This window comes from Megalops cyprinoides, chromosome 5 (assembly GCF_013368585.1).
Source record: "Megalops cyprinoides isolate fMegCyp1 chromosome 5, fMegCyp1.pri, whole genome shotgun sequence".
Taxonomy (NCBI): domain Eukaryota; kingdom Metazoa; phylum Chordata; class Actinopteri; order Elopiformes; family Megalopidae; genus Megalops; species Megalops cyprinoides.
The window spans coordinates 25,461,419-25,479,999 of NC_050587.1; the positions used below are offsets into that span (position 1 = coordinate 25,461,419).

The 18,581-nt window shown below is 45.6% G+C and overlaps 1 protein-coding gene across 1 annotated transcript in view; it reads right to left on the reverse strand.

Annotated features, from left to right (window-relative positions):
• Positions 1-755: 755 nt before the first annotated feature.
• LOC118777521 (citron Rho-interacting kinase-like) overlaps positions 756-18,581 on the reverse strand; it is a 46,481-nt gene continuing 28,655 nt past the window's right edge. Inside the window, exons 22-41 of the mRNA XM_036528539.1 lie at positions 18,355-18,580; positions 16,887-17,051; positions 16,120-16,143; positions 14,194-14,331; positions 13,524-13,698; positions 13,015-13,106; positions 12,728-12,832; positions 12,198-12,367; positions 11,180-11,224; positions 9,787-9,867; positions 9,206-9,341; positions 8,825-8,964; positions 8,433-8,525; positions 7,879-7,987; positions 6,936-7,064; positions 6,339-6,419; positions 6,053-6,131; positions 5,413-5,586; positions 2,873-3,170; positions 756-2,578 (exon numbers count right to left, since the gene is read on the reverse strand). Coding sequence (XP_036384432.1) covers positions 2,555-2,578; positions 2,873-3,170; positions 5,413-5,586; positions 6,053-6,131; positions 6,339-6,419; positions 6,936-7,064; positions 7,879-7,987; positions 8,433-8,525; positions 8,825-8,964; positions 9,206-9,341; positions 9,787-9,867; positions 11,180-11,224; positions 12,198-12,367; positions 12,728-12,832; positions 13,015-13,106; positions 13,524-13,698; positions 14,194-14,331; positions 16,120-16,143; positions 16,887-17,051; positions 18,355-18,580 — 2,484 coding nt within the window. The 3' untranslated portion in view covers positions 756-2,554. The remainder of the gene's footprint in view (positions 2,579-2,872; positions 3,171-5,412; positions 5,587-6,052; positions 6,132-6,338; positions 6,420-6,935; positions 7,065-7,878; positions 7,988-8,432; positions 8,526-8,824; positions 8,965-9,205; positions 9,342-9,786; positions 9,868-11,179; positions 11,225-12,197; positions 12,368-12,727; positions 12,833-13,014; positions 13,107-13,523; positions 13,699-14,193; positions 14,332-16,119; positions 16,144-16,886; positions 17,052-18,354; position 18,581) is intronic.

Genomic DNA, 18,581 nt, shown 5'->3' on the forward strand with positions numbered 1-18,581 from the left:
GGGTCTGAGTGTGACTGAGGGGGAGAGGGAGAGAGGGTTGTTGGGCAAGCTTGAAGCTGCCCTTGCTAAATACTGAAGATGTTATGGCTTCACTTTATACCCATCAACAGACAACTCCATTCAACTTTGACTGATCCTGAGGTTTTGTGTAACCTGTCTCAGCCAATAAGTTCAATTTGTTGAGTCTTCACTGAGAAAAAAAAAGTTCAGTGGGTTTACACTTTGTGGGCATGTTACACCCATCTGTCTCTACTTGTTCTGCTCTGCTAAACTGATGATCCAGGATCAGCATCCCTGGACCAAATACAAGTTCATTCATCATGTGAAAGAAGCCTAAGCTGATCCAGGGTGACCACTGGCTTGGCTTCAACCTGACATAACTATATGCAGCAGCTTTACATTTTGACTCCAAATATTACTGCCCCTCTCCAAATACCTTATGTTGAGAACATACATGGGTAACTTAAATTCTACCTTCATATTGTTTATGATGGTTTATCCCAGTATAGAAAAATCAGTTTCTGTTTTGGCCCTTGTCTGCCTCATAAGGGGAAGGGTTGTGTCTTTGTGTAATAGACATCACTTGTGAACACAAGCGGTTGTCTGAGGCTTGGTTCTTATATTAAAACTGGAAATCTGACCATTGGAAAAAAAGCATGCCAGAAAGATACAGAACAGCCACTAACAATAAGGGCAACTGACACCTTGGGAGTAGTTCAGTCATGTTTAATATAACATTTAGAAAAATCTACCAGGAAAGCTACAGTAATTCTCTTGTTAGCAGTTGTTGGACATCACCATGTGTTTTTCAAGTCAGTTATTTAACACACAATATAAATAGTGAATACAATAAAGGAATAAATTAAAAAAGGAAAGAGATTGCATCACACAGCTGATGGGGGGCATAAAGCAGTGTGAGATGAGACATGCTTCATACGAGGGCAGCGCCCTTTTACAAGTGGTCACCATTTTAACTCCAAAATAAAGTCAATCTATAAATACCGTGGTGCTGCAGAAGTGAGATTTTATCAAAGGTACTGCAGAAAATTCAAAAAAACCCAAGGGCTGGGGAACATCAGTGAGCAGGACATCTTGTACTGAAACAGCAAGGATACAGGAAGCTGCAGGTGGTGCTGTTGAGTTGACTTCCTTTTTATTTTTTCACCTAGTGCCATTGCTCAGTGCGTCACCCTTACTCTTTAAAAAAACATTAATATTTTAGACTATTTGTACAATACATTGAAGCTTGTAGCAAAACTTAATGGTTGAATCCACTGAAAAGCAGTATAAACCAAACACTATTAGCCTAATCACTGGCAAAAGTGGCCCAGGTAGAACACAGGATGCCTCGTATGAAGGAGCAGCGTTCGCTACTGTGACAGAGAGGTAAAAGGATCCACGGCGTTTCTGGGTGGTTGATTCTCTTCTCAATGGTACAACATTCAGATCACACATTAGAAACACTATCTTTATTTTTTAATAAAAATAGACGCGGCTTTGCCAGCCTCATACTCCCTTTAGTGTCTATAAAAACCAGAGTAAAGCCTATTTACAGAATTTGGGCGAAGCAGCACTATGAAGATTCTCTCCTTTTGAACGTAAGCCATCTCTTGTGGTCTGGGATAGGACAGGTCTGGGATTTCCTGATGAATACACACACACACACACACGTGCACGTGGGATAGAGCAATTAGATGTTTGCATGTGTGTCCCCGAAATCCAGGAACACGGAGCAAAAATCGTATCATAACGGCAAATGCTTTGAAGTAGCCTGTGGCTATGTCCTTATATAATGCTGAAGGACTATAATCAAAGGGAACAAGGTGGATTGTCACATGACCCTCGCTTCAGGAGCCATTCAAGAAGTGTGTGCATGCTCGTGCCACTCTGCCAGTCATGGCAGATGGGGGTTGGGGGCAGCTGCTCTCTGAAGCCATAGATGTCCTTTCTACTCATTAGCTCATTAGATGTTACTCTGTTACAATCAGCTAACAACCCAACCCTACAGCTGTTGTTAACTCATTAATGTAACTTCATTAGATGAACTTTGTCCTCTTTCCTTATAAATTGCTCTGGATAAGAGTGTCTGCTAAATGACAAAATCTAAAGTAAAGTAAAATGTAATGTTTTGTACAGGCAGTGTATTTTTTTATACAGGCACTTCCACTAGGCTCCTAAAATGAGGTCCCATGTCAATCTGACCACAGATTTCTTCATACGTGTACCAGATAATCAGCTCAGTGCATGTCACATTGAACATTCTTGTCTCCGTCATTGCTGAAGCTGCAAGTGTTCTAGTTTGCTGGCTCATTACAAATATTCTTGTAACACAGTAACACAGACAGCACTGGAACCTCCATTTCCCAACCAGTACCTCCCAGATGGAGGATGGAAGTAATGATAGAACTGAATATCTTGTAATAGAATATCTGTGATCTGCCTCGTGCATTTAGGGCAAGTCTTGCAGGGACACAGGAGTATAGTGTGGTTGGGCTTAAGGGCAGGGATGAGGTCATATCTCTACTCCAACTGGACGATGCAATGGATGTGTCACTCAGACAGAAGACTGATCCCACACCTGCAGAAAGACAGACACACACAGGGTCAGAGCAGCCTTCACCCCTTGGCATGCTGGGATATTTCACTCCACTAGTGACGATACGCTATTTTATTGCACGTTAGATGGGGTGTTACTCTGATTAATCAGTTTTATTTAATACAAATTCATGTCAATGTCTGCAGACCTCAACAGGTTGACTGTGCATTACTGACAGACTACAGTAGGTGAAAAGATCTCCAGGGGGACTACTTCAGGCAACATTTAGATACTGAAGATATAGTCAAGTTTTGTTTATAGCCCCACCCTCCTCACCTTGTTGACAGGTGTGAGGGGCGTGCGAACAGAGCCTGTGTGGAGGCGGGGCCTGTCCTCGAACATCCTTCCAGGGGACCTCTCACGACGGCTGTCCAGCCCCCTGCCTGGGGACTTGTCCCGGTCCAGTGGACGGGCGGGTGACTTGTCCCGCCGGAACTCAGTGCGGCCCTCACGGTAACGGTGCGGGGTGCTGGGCTCACGGTGCAGGCCCCCATCTTGTGACCCGGGACTGGATGATGCCAGCCGCTTGGAAATGTGCTCTGTGTAGGTGGGGGGGCCCCGCTTATTGGGACTGCTGTGGAGAGCAGGTATGAGGGTGAAGGCGGTCAGGGGCAGGGGCTATATAGCTTATGTTTTCTCTACTTCCCGCTATGGAGCACTGGTTTTGGAAGTGATGGCTTCATGAGCCTCATAATTGGTGGAGCTACCAGATGCTGTCGATCACTGACCTGTTTGAACCAAATCAAAAGACTGTCACAGTAAAATCACTAAAATTGGCTCAAATCAGCAAGTCACTGTTAACACAACGTAGCACCACTGGTTCATGAAGCCTCACTCCGCCATCACCAGTGTTCCTTATGAAAAGAAACAGGGGGAAAACAGAAACTGGTAACACACAACAATGATTCCTTATGACTATGGATAAAAGTTCAAATAAATACAGCAGGAAATTTGATTATTCTGTTTCTACTGCAATAACAACAGCAGTTTGTGCTATTTCTGCAAGGTCAACACATCTGTTAAGGAAGATAAAGAAATTGATTAGAATTAACATAAAAACTTGCAAAATTTGGAATATTTCACAGATAATCACAGTGCAGAAACGGCTAGTATGTCTACTTCATCATGCCATTATATTAGTGATTTTATTGTCAAATACATGTCAATAAAATTTTTCATCTTCTCTTTGGATACCCTTGGTCTTGAAAATGTCCTAAACATCCACCCTAGAAGAAATTTCTGTAAAATACAGATGATTCAAAGGCGTCAGGAATTTATCAGATCTGAGAGGGAAAATTATGGGTATGGTACAAATGCTGAAATCCATGTGGAATTAATCTTTATATGTTCTTATGGGACTCAATTACTGCTTAAATAAATGCTTCTTAAAATACACACTTACCCTCAATCATCACCATCAGTAATAAGCAACGCATCTGCCCATTGATGGTCACAAAATGTACTCAAAGCAGCTGGCAGTTTGCAACATGGTCACCACAGCTCTGGCACAGGTATATGCCAATACCACTGATACTCAAGTACAGGGGTCAGCCTGAGCGTGTATCACTAATACTCTGGCACAGGTGAAAACCTGTATTGGTAATTCTCCAGTACAGGGGAAAGCCCAAACCAATACTATTGTGGCACAGGGGTAAGAAATGTTTCTCACAGATGACATGGACCAAACATTAAATGCAGAGACTGAACAGGTAACAAAGCTGAACAAAACAGAGGTGTGATCTGATTAATTTTTCCTGGGTACATCCCTCCATGCATTTATCTTCCATAGAAATCCTCATTGGTACTCCTTAAATAAACCATACAGTACTGGATGATAATCTAGTATTAGTATAGAGAGGCAACAACAGTGCTCTTGATGCCCTGTACCAAACAGAAGGTGGTGCTGATGAGCCATGATCGCTTGCCATTTGCTAAAGATGAGTCAGAGAGTGTAAGATTTAAAATGACTTTATTCAAAGAATTTATTATTACACAAGACACAAATTTTAAAACAAGCTATTTAAAATACTGAGGTGAAAATGTTTGACTTCACTCACTCACTCGCCCCCCACAACACCTCAGCAGGGTTTATGACAAATGAAAAATACGCTCTTCCTCTTCCTGCAAAGAACAAATCACTCTGTTAATCCTCCAAGACTCTAAGTCAGTGTTTCTCGGCCCTCTCCTGGAGTACCCCCTGCCCTGCATGTTTTAGATCTCTCCCTGCTCCAGCACAGCTGATTCAAATGATCAACTCGTTATGAACTCCTAAAGCTGCTTAATAACAAACTGATCATTTGAATCAGCTGTGTTCCATGAGAGGGTTGAGAAACACTGCTCTAAGTCTTGACTCTGAGCCTCTAAAACTCTATTTCTATTTAAAGGCTGAACCTCACCTGGCACACACCGGTGAAAACCCCACTCTGAGTGAAAGCATGGTCCAACCATGCTGACCGTAAAAGTGTGAGGCAGTGAGTCCTACTGTACCACACTGCCGTTTCACATCACCCCAGCACCGTTTCTGCTGTGACCATGCCCTACAGTGACCACACAACACTGACCACAACCACACACACCCCACAACTTAAGAGATGTTTGACATCTCCAGAGAAAGGGAAAGAGGGAGAGGGAGACAGATGAGAACAGAGAGACCTAGTGAGAGGTGGAGAGGGGGAGCTCGATAAAGAGAGAGTAAGTGATAGAGGGAGCAAGAGCTAGAGAGGGTGAGCATTTGAAATAAGTTACTTGCAAGAGAAGAGGAGAGGGACAGACAGAAAATGCAATTCCCGGTCAGTAGGCCAGCAGGGGGCACTTACCTCCTGCTGGAGGCAGTCCTCTGCAGTTCCCCAGTCTCTCGGGCCAGGTTACCCTTGCAGCAGATCACCCTCAGCTTGTTCTGATAGGACGAGGCCAGGTACACTGCCCCTGAGGAGATGGCCGGGCCCAGGTAGCGTGGGTTGGGAATATCCAGATGAACGTGGGCAGGGGGTCTGGAGGGAGCGCAGATAAGAGATGAGAAGGAGACAGATATGGCACTCAGGTGATGCAAGGCCTCTCATTTTATAAGCAAACTGGTTTCTGTTTTCAGTGTGATCCTATAATTTGGTGCCCCAACCTTCCCCTCGCAATCCGTGCTGTGGCTGGCTACACATGTATGCGGTGGAACAGTGGAGGCACAGCCAGCGTTTCTGATCTGAAGCAAGACTGGCAATCAGCAGCTTTGCTCGCCTGCCATATTTTTGCTCATTGCCATAGCAACCAGAGGCAAAAGAATGCACAGAGCTGATTTAAGTCTCTTAGGGCATTGCCATGGCGACCGTTCACAGCCCTCTCATTTAACTTCCATAAATAACAGTCTGCCCCGCCTACTGTCTGTCAATATTCCATCCTCCTGTCAGTAAATATGCCCCTCCCCCTGTCTGTGAACCCCTCCCCCTGTCAGTCAGTCAGTCTTACCCAAGAGCTCCATGTCCCTGGATTTCAATGACGTCCAGGGAGTTGAAATATGTCACAAACAGGTAAGGCTCCCTGTAGGCTGTGGTAGAGGAAAGGACTGTTACTGAACTGTTACAACACACATGCACACGCACAAACACAAATACACACATACATGCACACATACCCACTCACACACATTCACAGTATCTTACCACAGGCTACACAAAGGCACATCCACTGGGATGAAAAAAAAAAACATGGAGGAGATACATCCCAATTCAATAATGGGTTCACAGTCACTTACCAAACGACAGAGGCAGCCGGCTCCATTTGATGTCCTCGCTGCGGCTTCTGCGGCCATACGCATCCACAAACAGGCCGAACTCTGCCCCAAGCACAAACGCACAAGCTCAAATGAGCTTTACTAGCATGACAAACAGTAATGGTAGCATAATAATAATTGTATTACTAATGAAAAAAGAAACAATGGTGATGATAACAATAGCAGCTAATTTCTATGCCTGTTTTTTACTGTAAGCTGCTCACTCACTGTCCCTCAGGTTATATGGCACACTGCCACATGGAGCTACATGTCCCTCCCCAAGAGTGAGACCGACACCCACCCCAAAACACACATTCACGCACACAAAGATGCGCACACACACACACACACACACACACACACACACACTCTCATTCACGCACGCATGCACACAAACACACACACACACACACACACACACGCATGCTCCTCCACACACTAAACACATGCTCCCTTGTACGTACACACACACACACACACACACACACACACACACACACACACACACACACACACACACACACACACACTGCACGCTGTAAATGCTGCAGAAGGTCAGGATAGAGGGGCGGGGCTGACCGTGGAAGCAGAGCAGGTACTCATCCCTCTGGGGGGCGCTGTTCACCTGCATGATGGAGATGGGGAAGCTGTGTGTCGCCGCAGCGAACACCGCGGATGCTAGCGTCACGTCGTTTTTGTCCAGGAACTCTGACGGATCAGAGAGGAGACAGGGACAGACTGTGAAAACTCCACCCCAAGCGGGTCATGTCATCCTGCCCCCTCCCCAACTCCACCCCCACCCTTTCATTCTGGGTCAGAAGTGGCGCTTAGCTCACAAATTAAACATTTAATGATGAGACCATTATATAAACTCCAAAGTGGGTTGCGCCATAATGTACTATTGACGATGCAATGATCTGAAACAACCATACATTTTTGTTACAGAGAGCAGCGTCTTTTGATTGTTTTAGTCAGTGATTGACAGAACTGGGGTTCACAGAACCTCCACTCTCCCAGAAAGAAATACATATCCATATCTTTGGGACAAACTGATACACACCAATGACAAACTATGCGTACATCTACAAGGTTTCACAGGGACAGTAACAACAAAACAGCCAATAAAGTGGACCTGCATTGTAGCAGTGTGATGTCTGCACAGAAAAGAACTTTCTCTGTGTCTGTCTCTTTCTGACACCAGGTGTTTTTGGGGATACATTTCACAGCTGCAGTAAAACCCACTCAGGGACTCCCAACAGTGTGAGGGTTTACAAACCCACAAGAGAAAACGCCCTCTCATGAATCTGCCACTGACAAGAACCCAATCAGGCAAAACTAACTGGCTTCAGGCTTTCGGGTGAAATGTGCTGCGTTTCACTGGTCACTGCTAATCAGTCAGCCACCAAGTGTTTCATCGTTACAGGTTCAACTGCTGATATTGTTAAGTCTGTTTTTTTCCATCAGTGGGATTAGCACGTCGCGCGCTACAGTGTCACGCGTGCTCACACGCCTCGTCTCGTACCCTCCAGGATGTACTGCTTCATCTCGATCTCGTAGAACTTGTTGGTGCCGATGATGATGCTGTACCCTGTGAAATGGATGCAGCTGCAGGGCTCTGACGTCTCAATCTCCTGACGGAGGAGAGGAGCAACAGGATCATTAGGAGGGATGGATTTATAAGCTTGTAAGGTGGAGCAAAAGGGCAAACACATCATGAGAGTGAGGGGTCTTTTGGAAAGTAATGGGCCTGCATTAGTCAGAGTCATATCATAAGAGTCATATCATAGGAGGTTCTGCTGGCCAGAGAAATAAACAACCACAAAAATGTGTCCAGTTAGGTTTCTCAGTAATACAGCGGTGCTGATGTCAGGGGTGTCCTGGAAAAACAAGATGACTCATTCAAAGTTTCTTTTTGGTAGAAGATTTGGTATGTAAAGGAGTAGCTATCACATTTTCGGTTTTGTACTCCGTAGGAAGAAATGACCACAAAGTGTACTATGACACTAAAACTGAATGAATATGAACGTATATGTTATCATGTTCTTGGTCAGCGCTGGGCAGGAGCTGCACGCTCACCTTTCTGATGCAGAACTTGTTGAGGCTGTCATTGTAACGCAGGATGATGATCTTATTGGGCAGCGCAGCGCAGATGCAGGCGGCGCCCTCGATCTGTGGAGGCGGGAGGCAAGGCCGGAGAACCGGTGAGCATCTTTTCATAAGCATCACAAGCAGGTTCCCCCACATGACACGTGATGAAATACCACACAGAATGAAAGCCGACCGAACCTTTTTGCCAGTGGATATGAAATTTTCTAAATGAAACAATAAATTGAATAGACTCAGATGACACTTTCTCAGCAGTGCATAAAATTCCTTTAGTGTCTACATTTGGAGTCATAAGCTCTATATTGATGGAAGATTGATTAGATGTTAGGGAAAAAGACTTTGTTAGTGCCATGGTGCCCAACCTTTCCGGCGGCGAAGAGATGGCAGCCTTTGACTGTCTCGAAGATGTAGGGACAGAGCTCGGACTGTGCAGGGAGGTGGGCCTGGGACAGACACTGCTTCACTTTCTTAATCTCAAGCATACACAGTGCTCTCTCTGGCCCTGGAAGTCAACATGGGCACGCACACACACATGCATGCACGCACGCACGCACGCACACACACAAAAAATACAGGGTCAGAGGGTCAGAACAGCTGACATATCACAATAGCTGACTTTCTAAATAATAAACTAGAATAAATTGATAAAGTGTAGTGGACAGCAAGACTCAAAGGGAAATTGTCTTCAGCCATTTGTGCGTTTTGGATTTGGCGTCAAAAGGCAAAAACATGGTAATGCTGACCTGTGATCATAAGCAGGCTGTCGTGTTCCTTCAGAATATGGATCTGGAAGACGGAGCGGAGTCCTGGCAGGTGGATCAGGGAGTTCTTTATCACATTCAGCGCATACAGGCCCTCCTCTGAGCCCACCAGAACTATCTGAGACAGACAGAGAGAGAAAAGAGATGGGGAGAGAGGAAGCAGACAGGGAGGGGTGGAGAGAAAGAGGGGAAAGAGAGGGGGAGAAAGAGAGGGAGGGTGGGAGAAAAAGGAGGAAAGGATGGAGAGAAAGGGGGAAGAAGAAAGAGAAATTGAGGGGGGTTAACTTCTTTCTTTACATACCCCATACCACAGTATTACTATCAAATAATCATTCTTGTCAAAAAAGGACACCTGACTTCATATACTTTACTTTGCTTACTTGCTTTCAATTGGAAGTTCCCTTTAATAGCTCTGTATCTATGCAGCACACCTGGTGTGTGAGTAATGAGGTGTGTGGTTCCCCTGGTCCATGAGTACATAATAGGGGCAGGGTGTGGTTTATAAGGTGTGCGGAATACCTGATGTGTAGTTTACTTGTCAGTGAGGTTCAGGTGTGGTTTACCTGGTCGGTGAGAGGCAGGGTGCAGTTGATGTCCAGCCGGTCATCCCCTTCCAGCTTCAGCAGCGAGTTTCCCAGCAGTTTCTGTAAGAAAGGCCACATGACTTTGATTTGGGACAGATACAGACACAAGTCACTCCTCTTTCCTAATCTCCTTCCCCTTTTGGTGGGCAGCCATGTGGAGTAGGGGGGTTACGCAAATGGGATTCCTGATTACAAGAGCTGCAGGTTTGAATCCAGAGTGGGATAGAGCTGTCGTAGCTTCGATGAAGTTTCCTCATCCAAATTGCTGCAGCACCACCCATCAAGAAGAGTTTCTCTCCCGACAGAAAGACATAGTCCTGAAAGGGGTCAGCCTGGTCAGAACTGACAGGAATTCGTCCTGACAGCACTGAAACCTCCTGTCTATTAGAGATGGGACTGAATATTCCATTACTCGATTATTCAAATATTCTATTATGAAATCACTTGTCAGTTACTGGAGTGAGTGTTCAAATGCTTGGTAACTAACCCATAGTGAAAAATACAATATTCTTTTCTCATCAATATTCATGAAGATGAGCCTAAGAGTTCCTGCATGAAATTGCAGATAATTAATTGCCATTATTCATTTACTGCCTGATAGCATGAGTGAATGCAGATCTCTCTGCAGTGAGTCATTATGCAGTGGTTCATGCAGAGCTTTGAGAACTAAACTTGTGGCTTTAGATTATTTGAATATTCGATCTTGGGACCCATGGAATATTCGAGTGTGTAATGAATCGCATCCCTGCTCCCCAAGGGCCAGATCTCCATGGCGCTCCCTCCGCCCTGGCAACTGTACCGGAATTTCAACACATCAACATCAATGACAACCACATCAACACCAACATTTAACATCCACGACAACGAGGTCCACATCCACAAGAGCTGCAACAGGGCGAGGTGAGGTAACCCTGGAGACGCGCGAGGTGAGGGGCGGAGTCATGGGCTCGCCGCGGCCGCTGGGAGGGTTGTGGAGCGGGTGCATGGGGGGGGAGCGGGGTGGATGACATGGGGGCACATGCGTGTGACTGGGATGTGACCGGGACGTGGCTGCGACACTGCGCTGCCTCAGATGCATGCACTGGAGCGTCAATGTGTGTGTGATTGTATGCGTGTGTGCGTACTGTGAGTGTGTGCACGTATGTACACCCTGTGAGCCTGTCTGTGTATGCGTGTGTGCACAGTGAGCTTGAGCATGCGTGCAGTTTGAGCATGTGTGTATGCGTATATGTGCACTGTGAACCTGCGTGTGTGGGTGTTTGCCTCTATGCGTGTGGGTGCACATACAGTTAGTGTGTGTGTGTTTGCGTTTGCCGTAGCGAGGAGGTGGAGGAAAGAGGGGCCAAGCGGACAGCCTCGTGCAGCTCTTTACCTGAACCAGAGGGGACAGAGTCTTCTGTCTTTTGGAAACCCCAGCCTACAGTATGAGCACAGCAAAACCCAACCAGGGGGACGGTGGGAGGTTGGGGAGGGGGGGGGGGGTAAAATCAACACCAAAATAAACAGGCCCAGTGAAGAACCAGTGAGACACCATGAAGAAGCACAGAGCAGAGACAGAAAGGGAGAGAAAGAGAGACACTATTACCAACAGAGAGAGAGACACACAGCTGTCAGTTAGGACACACATTTGCCACCTCTCCCTCTTCCATAAGTTAGCACAGGATGCTACAGATACACAGCCAGCACAGAGGACTGGGGTCCTGGTTTGCTAAAGAAAATCAGCTGTTCAGTAAAACCCTCCAGATCTAAAATGGGAATTGATAAAGGGCCAAAGTCATGAGATATTATATTGTGTTAAAAAAGGAACACAAAAGAAAGACAACTCTGTAACCGTAAATACTTGTATGCTCTATCTATACTACTGATATATTAATATTAAACAGAATTAAAGCAATATACCATTTACTCCATGTCAAAATATTGCTATGTATGAAAAATAAAATTTTAGATTCTCTTTTATGTAATTTTTATGTAATTTTAGGCATTATACAGCATGTGTCCAGTTTGTGTGCCACCTGAGAGGCCAAGTCTGAGGGAAGAAATTTACAGATGTTGAGTTTACATCTTAAAGAAAAGTGAGAAGCTCATGCAACCCAACCAAACACTGCCAGTTTGACCACAGAAAATGATAGGCATCTTGGAAAAGACTTGATAACCAACATAAAACTGAACATCAAAAGCATAGGATGTTTCATTTGGTCTTTCAAGTCAGAGCAGTGAAAATGAGTCTAACAATTGTCTAATTGTCTAAAGTTAAATTAATTAAAAAGTAAAAAAAAAAAAACACCCCTCACAAAGCAGGAAATGTGGGTTATCAAGTTTTTCAAGGTCACCCTAAGCTCTCAGGATCCGTCCCCACAGTTGGAGCGGTCTTTAAGCGGTCCACTCACGGCGTCAGCCTCTGCCTTCTCTCGGGAGCCCCGCCCCCCGGCCACCACTGACTCCAGCACAGCCACCCAGCGCTGTTTGTCCGGGAAGCTCGGCGCCATGAAGTACAGGGACTGCCCCGGCCAGCAGGCGGTGTGAGAGTGCGACTCCAGCTTCAGCACATAGGGGATGTCTGCAGCCAGGACAGAAACCCCACACACACATACACACACATACGCGCGCGCACACACACACACACACACACACACACACACACACACACACACACACACACACACACACACACACAGACACACAGACACACACATTCAGACCACTCAGATTCATAGGCCACTCAGATTCATAGGCCACTCATGGTACATGGACTTCATTGACTCATCAAACCATCATACAGTGGGGAAAAAACTGCTTCTGCATAAAGCTTTACAACCATTAATATATTAATGTACGTATTTACATTATAATATGTTCTTACTTTAAACGACTGTACAAAGATGGACTGGGGGAAAGACGTGGGAACTAAGGGGCCCACCTGACTTGGCCGTGTTGATCAGTTCCGATGCTCCGACTGCTCCATGGACGGTCACATCCCCGTCTGGCAGACAGAGCTCAAACTCCTCCTGCGGCTTCACCGTGTCTGAAAAAATCAGTGAGAAAAATAGCGGTGTCATACTGCTGTCACACTCAGGCCCTGGCAGCTGCGCAGACGCTTGGAATAAAATGCATCAGAACACCTGAGATGTGATGATACTGAAACACTTGTCAGCCCCTTCAGTAAAAAGCAAACTGGGTTTATAACAGGGTACAGAATGTCTGAACCTTCTCTGGGTTCCGTCTCGTAGATGGACATCTTGGTCCCGTCCAGAACCACATACTTCCTCTCCCAACCCTGCTGGCCTCGCTTCCCGTTCCTGAAGAGGAATTATTAGCATGTATTTATTATTTATATGTCTTAGTAATGATTAATTTATTGATTTAAAAATTAAGTAATTAATTAATTACTGTGTGCTGCTGTATTGTGTAACAGTCACATGACATGCCACACATGTGAGAAGCACAGGACTGTGGCTCACAGACTACAGACACACCCCATCCCCCAAACCCCCCACACACACACACACACACACACACACACACACACACACACACACACACACACCACTGCCACCACCAAAGGATAACAGGAGTCATCTGCATTGTATCATTATAAAGAAGACCTTGCAGATCTTGCTCTTTGAAGAGGACTGACGATGCTGGTAAAGTCTAAAGATAAGGAGACAGTGACACACCCGCCAGACGCTCTCCCTTCCCCCCTACCCCTGGCCCACCTGGGTTGCTTCATCCAACCCTCCAGCCTCACGTGCCCGCTGGCCTCTTTGGTCTGCGGGGCGGTGCCATTGGCCTTGTCACGAGATGGGCCCTCAGAAAGGGCGTATTCAGCAGGCAGACCACACGTGGCCGGGAGGCAGGGGGAGCACTTTGGGTGGCAGAGAGCGTGACATTCTAGAACAGAACGGAATGGAACAGAACAGAACAGAAGAGAGTATCCATTATTTATAGTCTGACCTGCTATTGAATAGAAATCAAAGCAAGATAGATAGCTATGGTACATACAAAAAAGCATAGATTGAGTACAGCTCTAATTTTTTCTTGCCCATGTTTCCCAGCTTATCCAATTGACAGACATAATAAAATGCAATGTGAAAAATATGCCACATTAAAGACCCCAATTAGTAAATACCATTTGACTTAGCACATACAGGACTGACACACTTCAAACCTATATATTTCATACCGATATATTTCAGGAAATATGAAAAAGGAAATAGATTAGCTACTTTTTCCCATTACTGAAGAGGCATTTACACTAAAAATACATACCTATATGACTATTTATGGAGTTGCTGCCATTCTAATGCAGGAGGGAAAGAATGCCACTTGACACAGGAGGAAAATTGAATTCAGCCTTAAAACCTTAAAGGGGGGATTGTTAGGTACCTGGACAGGTGGCAGCCTGCCTGCCAAAGTGCACTGTATCCAGGCACACAGCGCACTTGGCGGCTCTCATGTTGAGCCCCACGGTAAAGCGGTGTGGACTGCTGTGGTGGGTCCTCTCCTTCGCACGCCGTGCGTACTCTGCATACAGAGAGAGAAGAGAGAACTGCGTCATGCCAGGCCACACCCACACAGCTCACACAGCCAATGAGGACAGGAACTCCAGGTGGAATTACTCACAGCAACGCCCACTTACACATCGACTCCACCCCCAAAGGCAGACACAGTTTTATTGTACTCCCAGGTGGTCTCTGTACTGGAATGTATTACAACCTACAGCTTGAGCTTGGCACACTGTAATTATAGTTAATTAATACAGCTGATGGCAATAACTGAAGGACCTCTATCAAAGTATACAGGTATACAAGTTAGCTTAGGGAGTAATAAACTTACTAGGATCTATGACCTTCATTTAGCTCTCAGAGTACTATAATTATTTCAGAACTGTGTAAGGTCAGATGTTACATTTTTAATTGTGATACAGTATTATATTAAAAGCATTCCAATCAGGATAACCTTCTGTTAGCATTCCTAATGGCACTCTCTTCCTGTGTAAGAAAATATGATTTTATATGATAATACAGACCTACATATACTCATACATCATACATGTATGTATTCATATACATGCATAAGTTCAAAGCTTTTTTAAAAATGTATAATGAATTCAGCAGGGGATATGTGCCTTATGAGAATACCTGACTTCACTCCCTTTATTCTTTGAAGGAATATGAATCAAATTTCTAAAGATCTGCAAGGCACACATGATTCATACCAGGTTAATTTTCATCATTACTTTCAACAAGAAATGACTGTGGCCAAGACATGGCATTTTTGTCTGCATTTATGCCGTGCCCTTGACTGCAGAGAGTGACCCAAAACAAACAAACAAGCAAGCACACAAACTCAAGACAAAAAGGCACCAAACTGAACACAAGGCTGCATTTTCAACAGGCACAGCACAAGCAGACGAACAGGCATAAAGGAACAGCATTGCACAGAGACATGTAAACGGAACGGTCTTTCCTCCCTCACTGAGGAGCAGTTTGGAACGGGGACTCGAGGGGGAAAAATGTAACTCATGCACAGAAGCATCAAGCAGGAACTGTGTCCGTTCGCTGGGATCCAACGGCCCTTTAAACACAAGAACACCCTTCAGTAAAACAAAAAGAACAAAAACCTTCATGAACAGTATATATGAGGCTGGAGGCCAGGCTGTCATGGGGCCCTGATGGAAGCACAGGTGAGTGGCGTAGGTGAGTGTATGTGAGGCAGGTAAATGATTGGGGTGTAATAGCTTCCCATTTCCTCAACCTCATACAGAAAGGGAGATTCAGCACATAAGAGCCATCTTCAAGTATTAAATATAAAAAACCCATTTTTCTATTTCTGTATTTCCAAATTTATCTGATGTCAAGCTCATGAGATCACCATGGCCCTAAAGCTTGCTTCTATTAAGCAGTTCAAAACTGAGTGAAATTTTTATTACATTATCAAGAGGTCAAACCCCATTTGCCAAGTTAGAAAGTTGCTAGCCAGCACAGACCATGAGCCAGTCAGATATCTTCAAGCATTAGGGCTCAGAAATGATCTGGACATGCTGCTTTGGCATTGATTTGGGTGTCAATTAGTGTGCACTGACCAGTGTATTTACATGGTTGAAGATTCACTAATGCAGATACCATCCCATTTAGCACCCAATGAGCTGTTTTAATCTAGAACATTATGAACATGGCTAATTGTTTTAAGAGGGAGAGGAGGGGAAACGAAAACCATGGCCTGTGGTAGCTGGGGTGTGATAAGGTGGGGCATAGCTTTGGTGGGGCAGAGAAAAAAAAAAAAAAAAAAAAAAAAAAAAAAAAAACTTACTTTCAAAAGTGACCCTCCTTTTCTCTGCAGGGAGTAAAAAAGAGAGAGATAAAGAGCACTAAGGCACAAGAGAGAGGGAGAGGGAGGGAGAAATAGAGGGATGTGCAGAAGAAAGCCATCCGTGTAGTTTTCTCATTACAGTGAGAAGAGAAGAGTAGTGTGGACAGAGACCACAAGAGCACAGTCAAGCCAACGATAGCGTTAACAGACGAGAGACACTCTGAGGGGTAAATGCACAGTGAGACAGTGTAGCAGAGTGTTCACAAGGGATGGCCGTTTGGGGTATAGGGGCAGGTAAAAACCAAAACTTTCTACTTTAAATCCGAGCCTTCTGTTACAGCACCGTTTCAGTCAGTCTGCAGAATGACATGCCTCTAGGGACCTATGGGGTAGGGTGGGAGCTAGCAGCTAGAAGGCCATTAGTTAGCGGGGTGAATAGAGTCAACAGGAGGATACTATATCAGAGAGCACTTGTACTCTGAAAGAGGGAGAACCAGCAGCCAGAGACTTGTTCATGGGATTACTGGCCTATAAACAACCACTGTGTTTGTCCCCACAGCTGAACTGAAGATATGGACAGTTGGGACAAATCAAATTGCATAGTCATGTGAAAAAAACCACCAGCGTTATAAGCTCACTACTGAAAGGCCACAGACCTCCTTTTGTTGACACCGCTGTGCTACTTTTTAAATATCTTGAAGCCACTGAAGGCCCCCACCACGGCTGCTAGCCCATGATGCACTGGGAGCCACGCCCCCCTCACTCACCCTCGGGCGTGGCCGTTTCTTTCCTGCGGGCGGAGTTGGAGGGCGCCAGCAGGCTGCTGGGGCTGGACTGGCGCTCTGGGGACTTTATGGAGGACATGAGGGCCTGCGAGCGGGCCAGGGCTGGGGTGGACGGCCCACTGTGCTCTGGGGCTTTGAAGTGCACCCCTGAAGAGGGACAGATAGAGAGGTCACAGGTCCACGAAAAGCACTCTCAAGCTCAGGAGGTATTCAGCGATCTGTCCTGCAGTCAGTCCTGGGGAATGGGTGGTGGTGTGACACAGCGGTGGAGGGGCTGGGCCTGTGACTACAGGTTTATAGGTTTGTTTCCCAGGTGTGGTCCAGCTGCTGTACCCCACAGAGAAGGATTGTTGACCTACGGCTCGGAATACACTGCACAACTACTAAAATCTTCATTTCGCAGGCCCCCGCATAATGTGTGACAAAATGCCGACATACATAATTTCACTGCTTGTGATCGTTAATGTGATTTCATGACTAGCAAGAGGCTTTCATCATAATTATGGAATTACTTTACACTGAGAAGCCAAAAAAGATACAGCAAAAACGTTTGGACCCATCAGTGGTTTGGAAAGCATGGACAATCTGGACTGTCCATTCTCCAGAAAAGAGCAATAAGTAAGTCAGCAATTCCCTTGACAAAACTCAACAGAAAGGATCAGGTGGGTTGCAATGATAGGCTACCTGTGATCCTATTTCAAATAGCTGTTGTATTTTGTCACACTTAGTATGAAACCGCAACCATATTCTCCTTCACACATGCACTCTCACCCCAAAAAATATGTGTACAGATAGATTTGCATACTTGGATATACATTTGTATTATATATTACATACTTTGCATACATATTTTAATTGCTATCCTATCCTTTCTGGCTAGGGCCTTTCTGGCTCTGGAATGTCATTGTTATTGTTAGCTTTTAGCCAGCTCTCTGCATAGCGTTTATTGGCCAGGTTGCTGAAGCACCAGCACTATTCATCTCCAGCAGTGGCCTTTCTTTCCTCTGTCAAGGTAGCTGTCAAAGGAGATATCAAATAGACAGCTAGGCTCCTGCCACCACTCAGCTAGACTCTGCGCATTTTCTTGGGACCGCATGGATCACACTGCAGCAGTCAGCTTCTTTGCCACTGTTTGATCACTGTCAAGTTTGTATTGGGTAGTGACGGTGGCTGCTCAGAAATCTCTTAGTAGCACCATTTACACTTCACGAGGGATTACAAACGTTAGACTTAACTGGCACATCGTACTATTATCTGGAGGATGTAGGGGCCATTAATTAGACATTACTGACCTTATCAAATTGACTCCAATTTCACAACAATCCTGAAAAATGGTCATTTGACAACTGAATCATGGCAAAATGTTTCTTCAACCGTACAGTGTACTCCCTCCTCCCACGAGACACTTCACCCACTCTCCTTGGTTAGCTCTGCCGCCTCCTCCACTCACCATCCCCCCTCAGAGAACGCAGCTCGATGCGCATTTTCTGAAGGGCCTCCTCCAGCTCGGAGCAGCGCGCCCGCTCCTTGTCCAGCGCCATCTTCATGTCGTTGTACTGCATGGGCACCTGGGTGGGGGTGCCCCCTGGACTGCCCATACCCCCACTCGGGGGTCCGCCTCCAGCCGCACCTGCGACCCCACCTGCCAGGTCCTCTCGTCGACGCCCAAAAATTCCC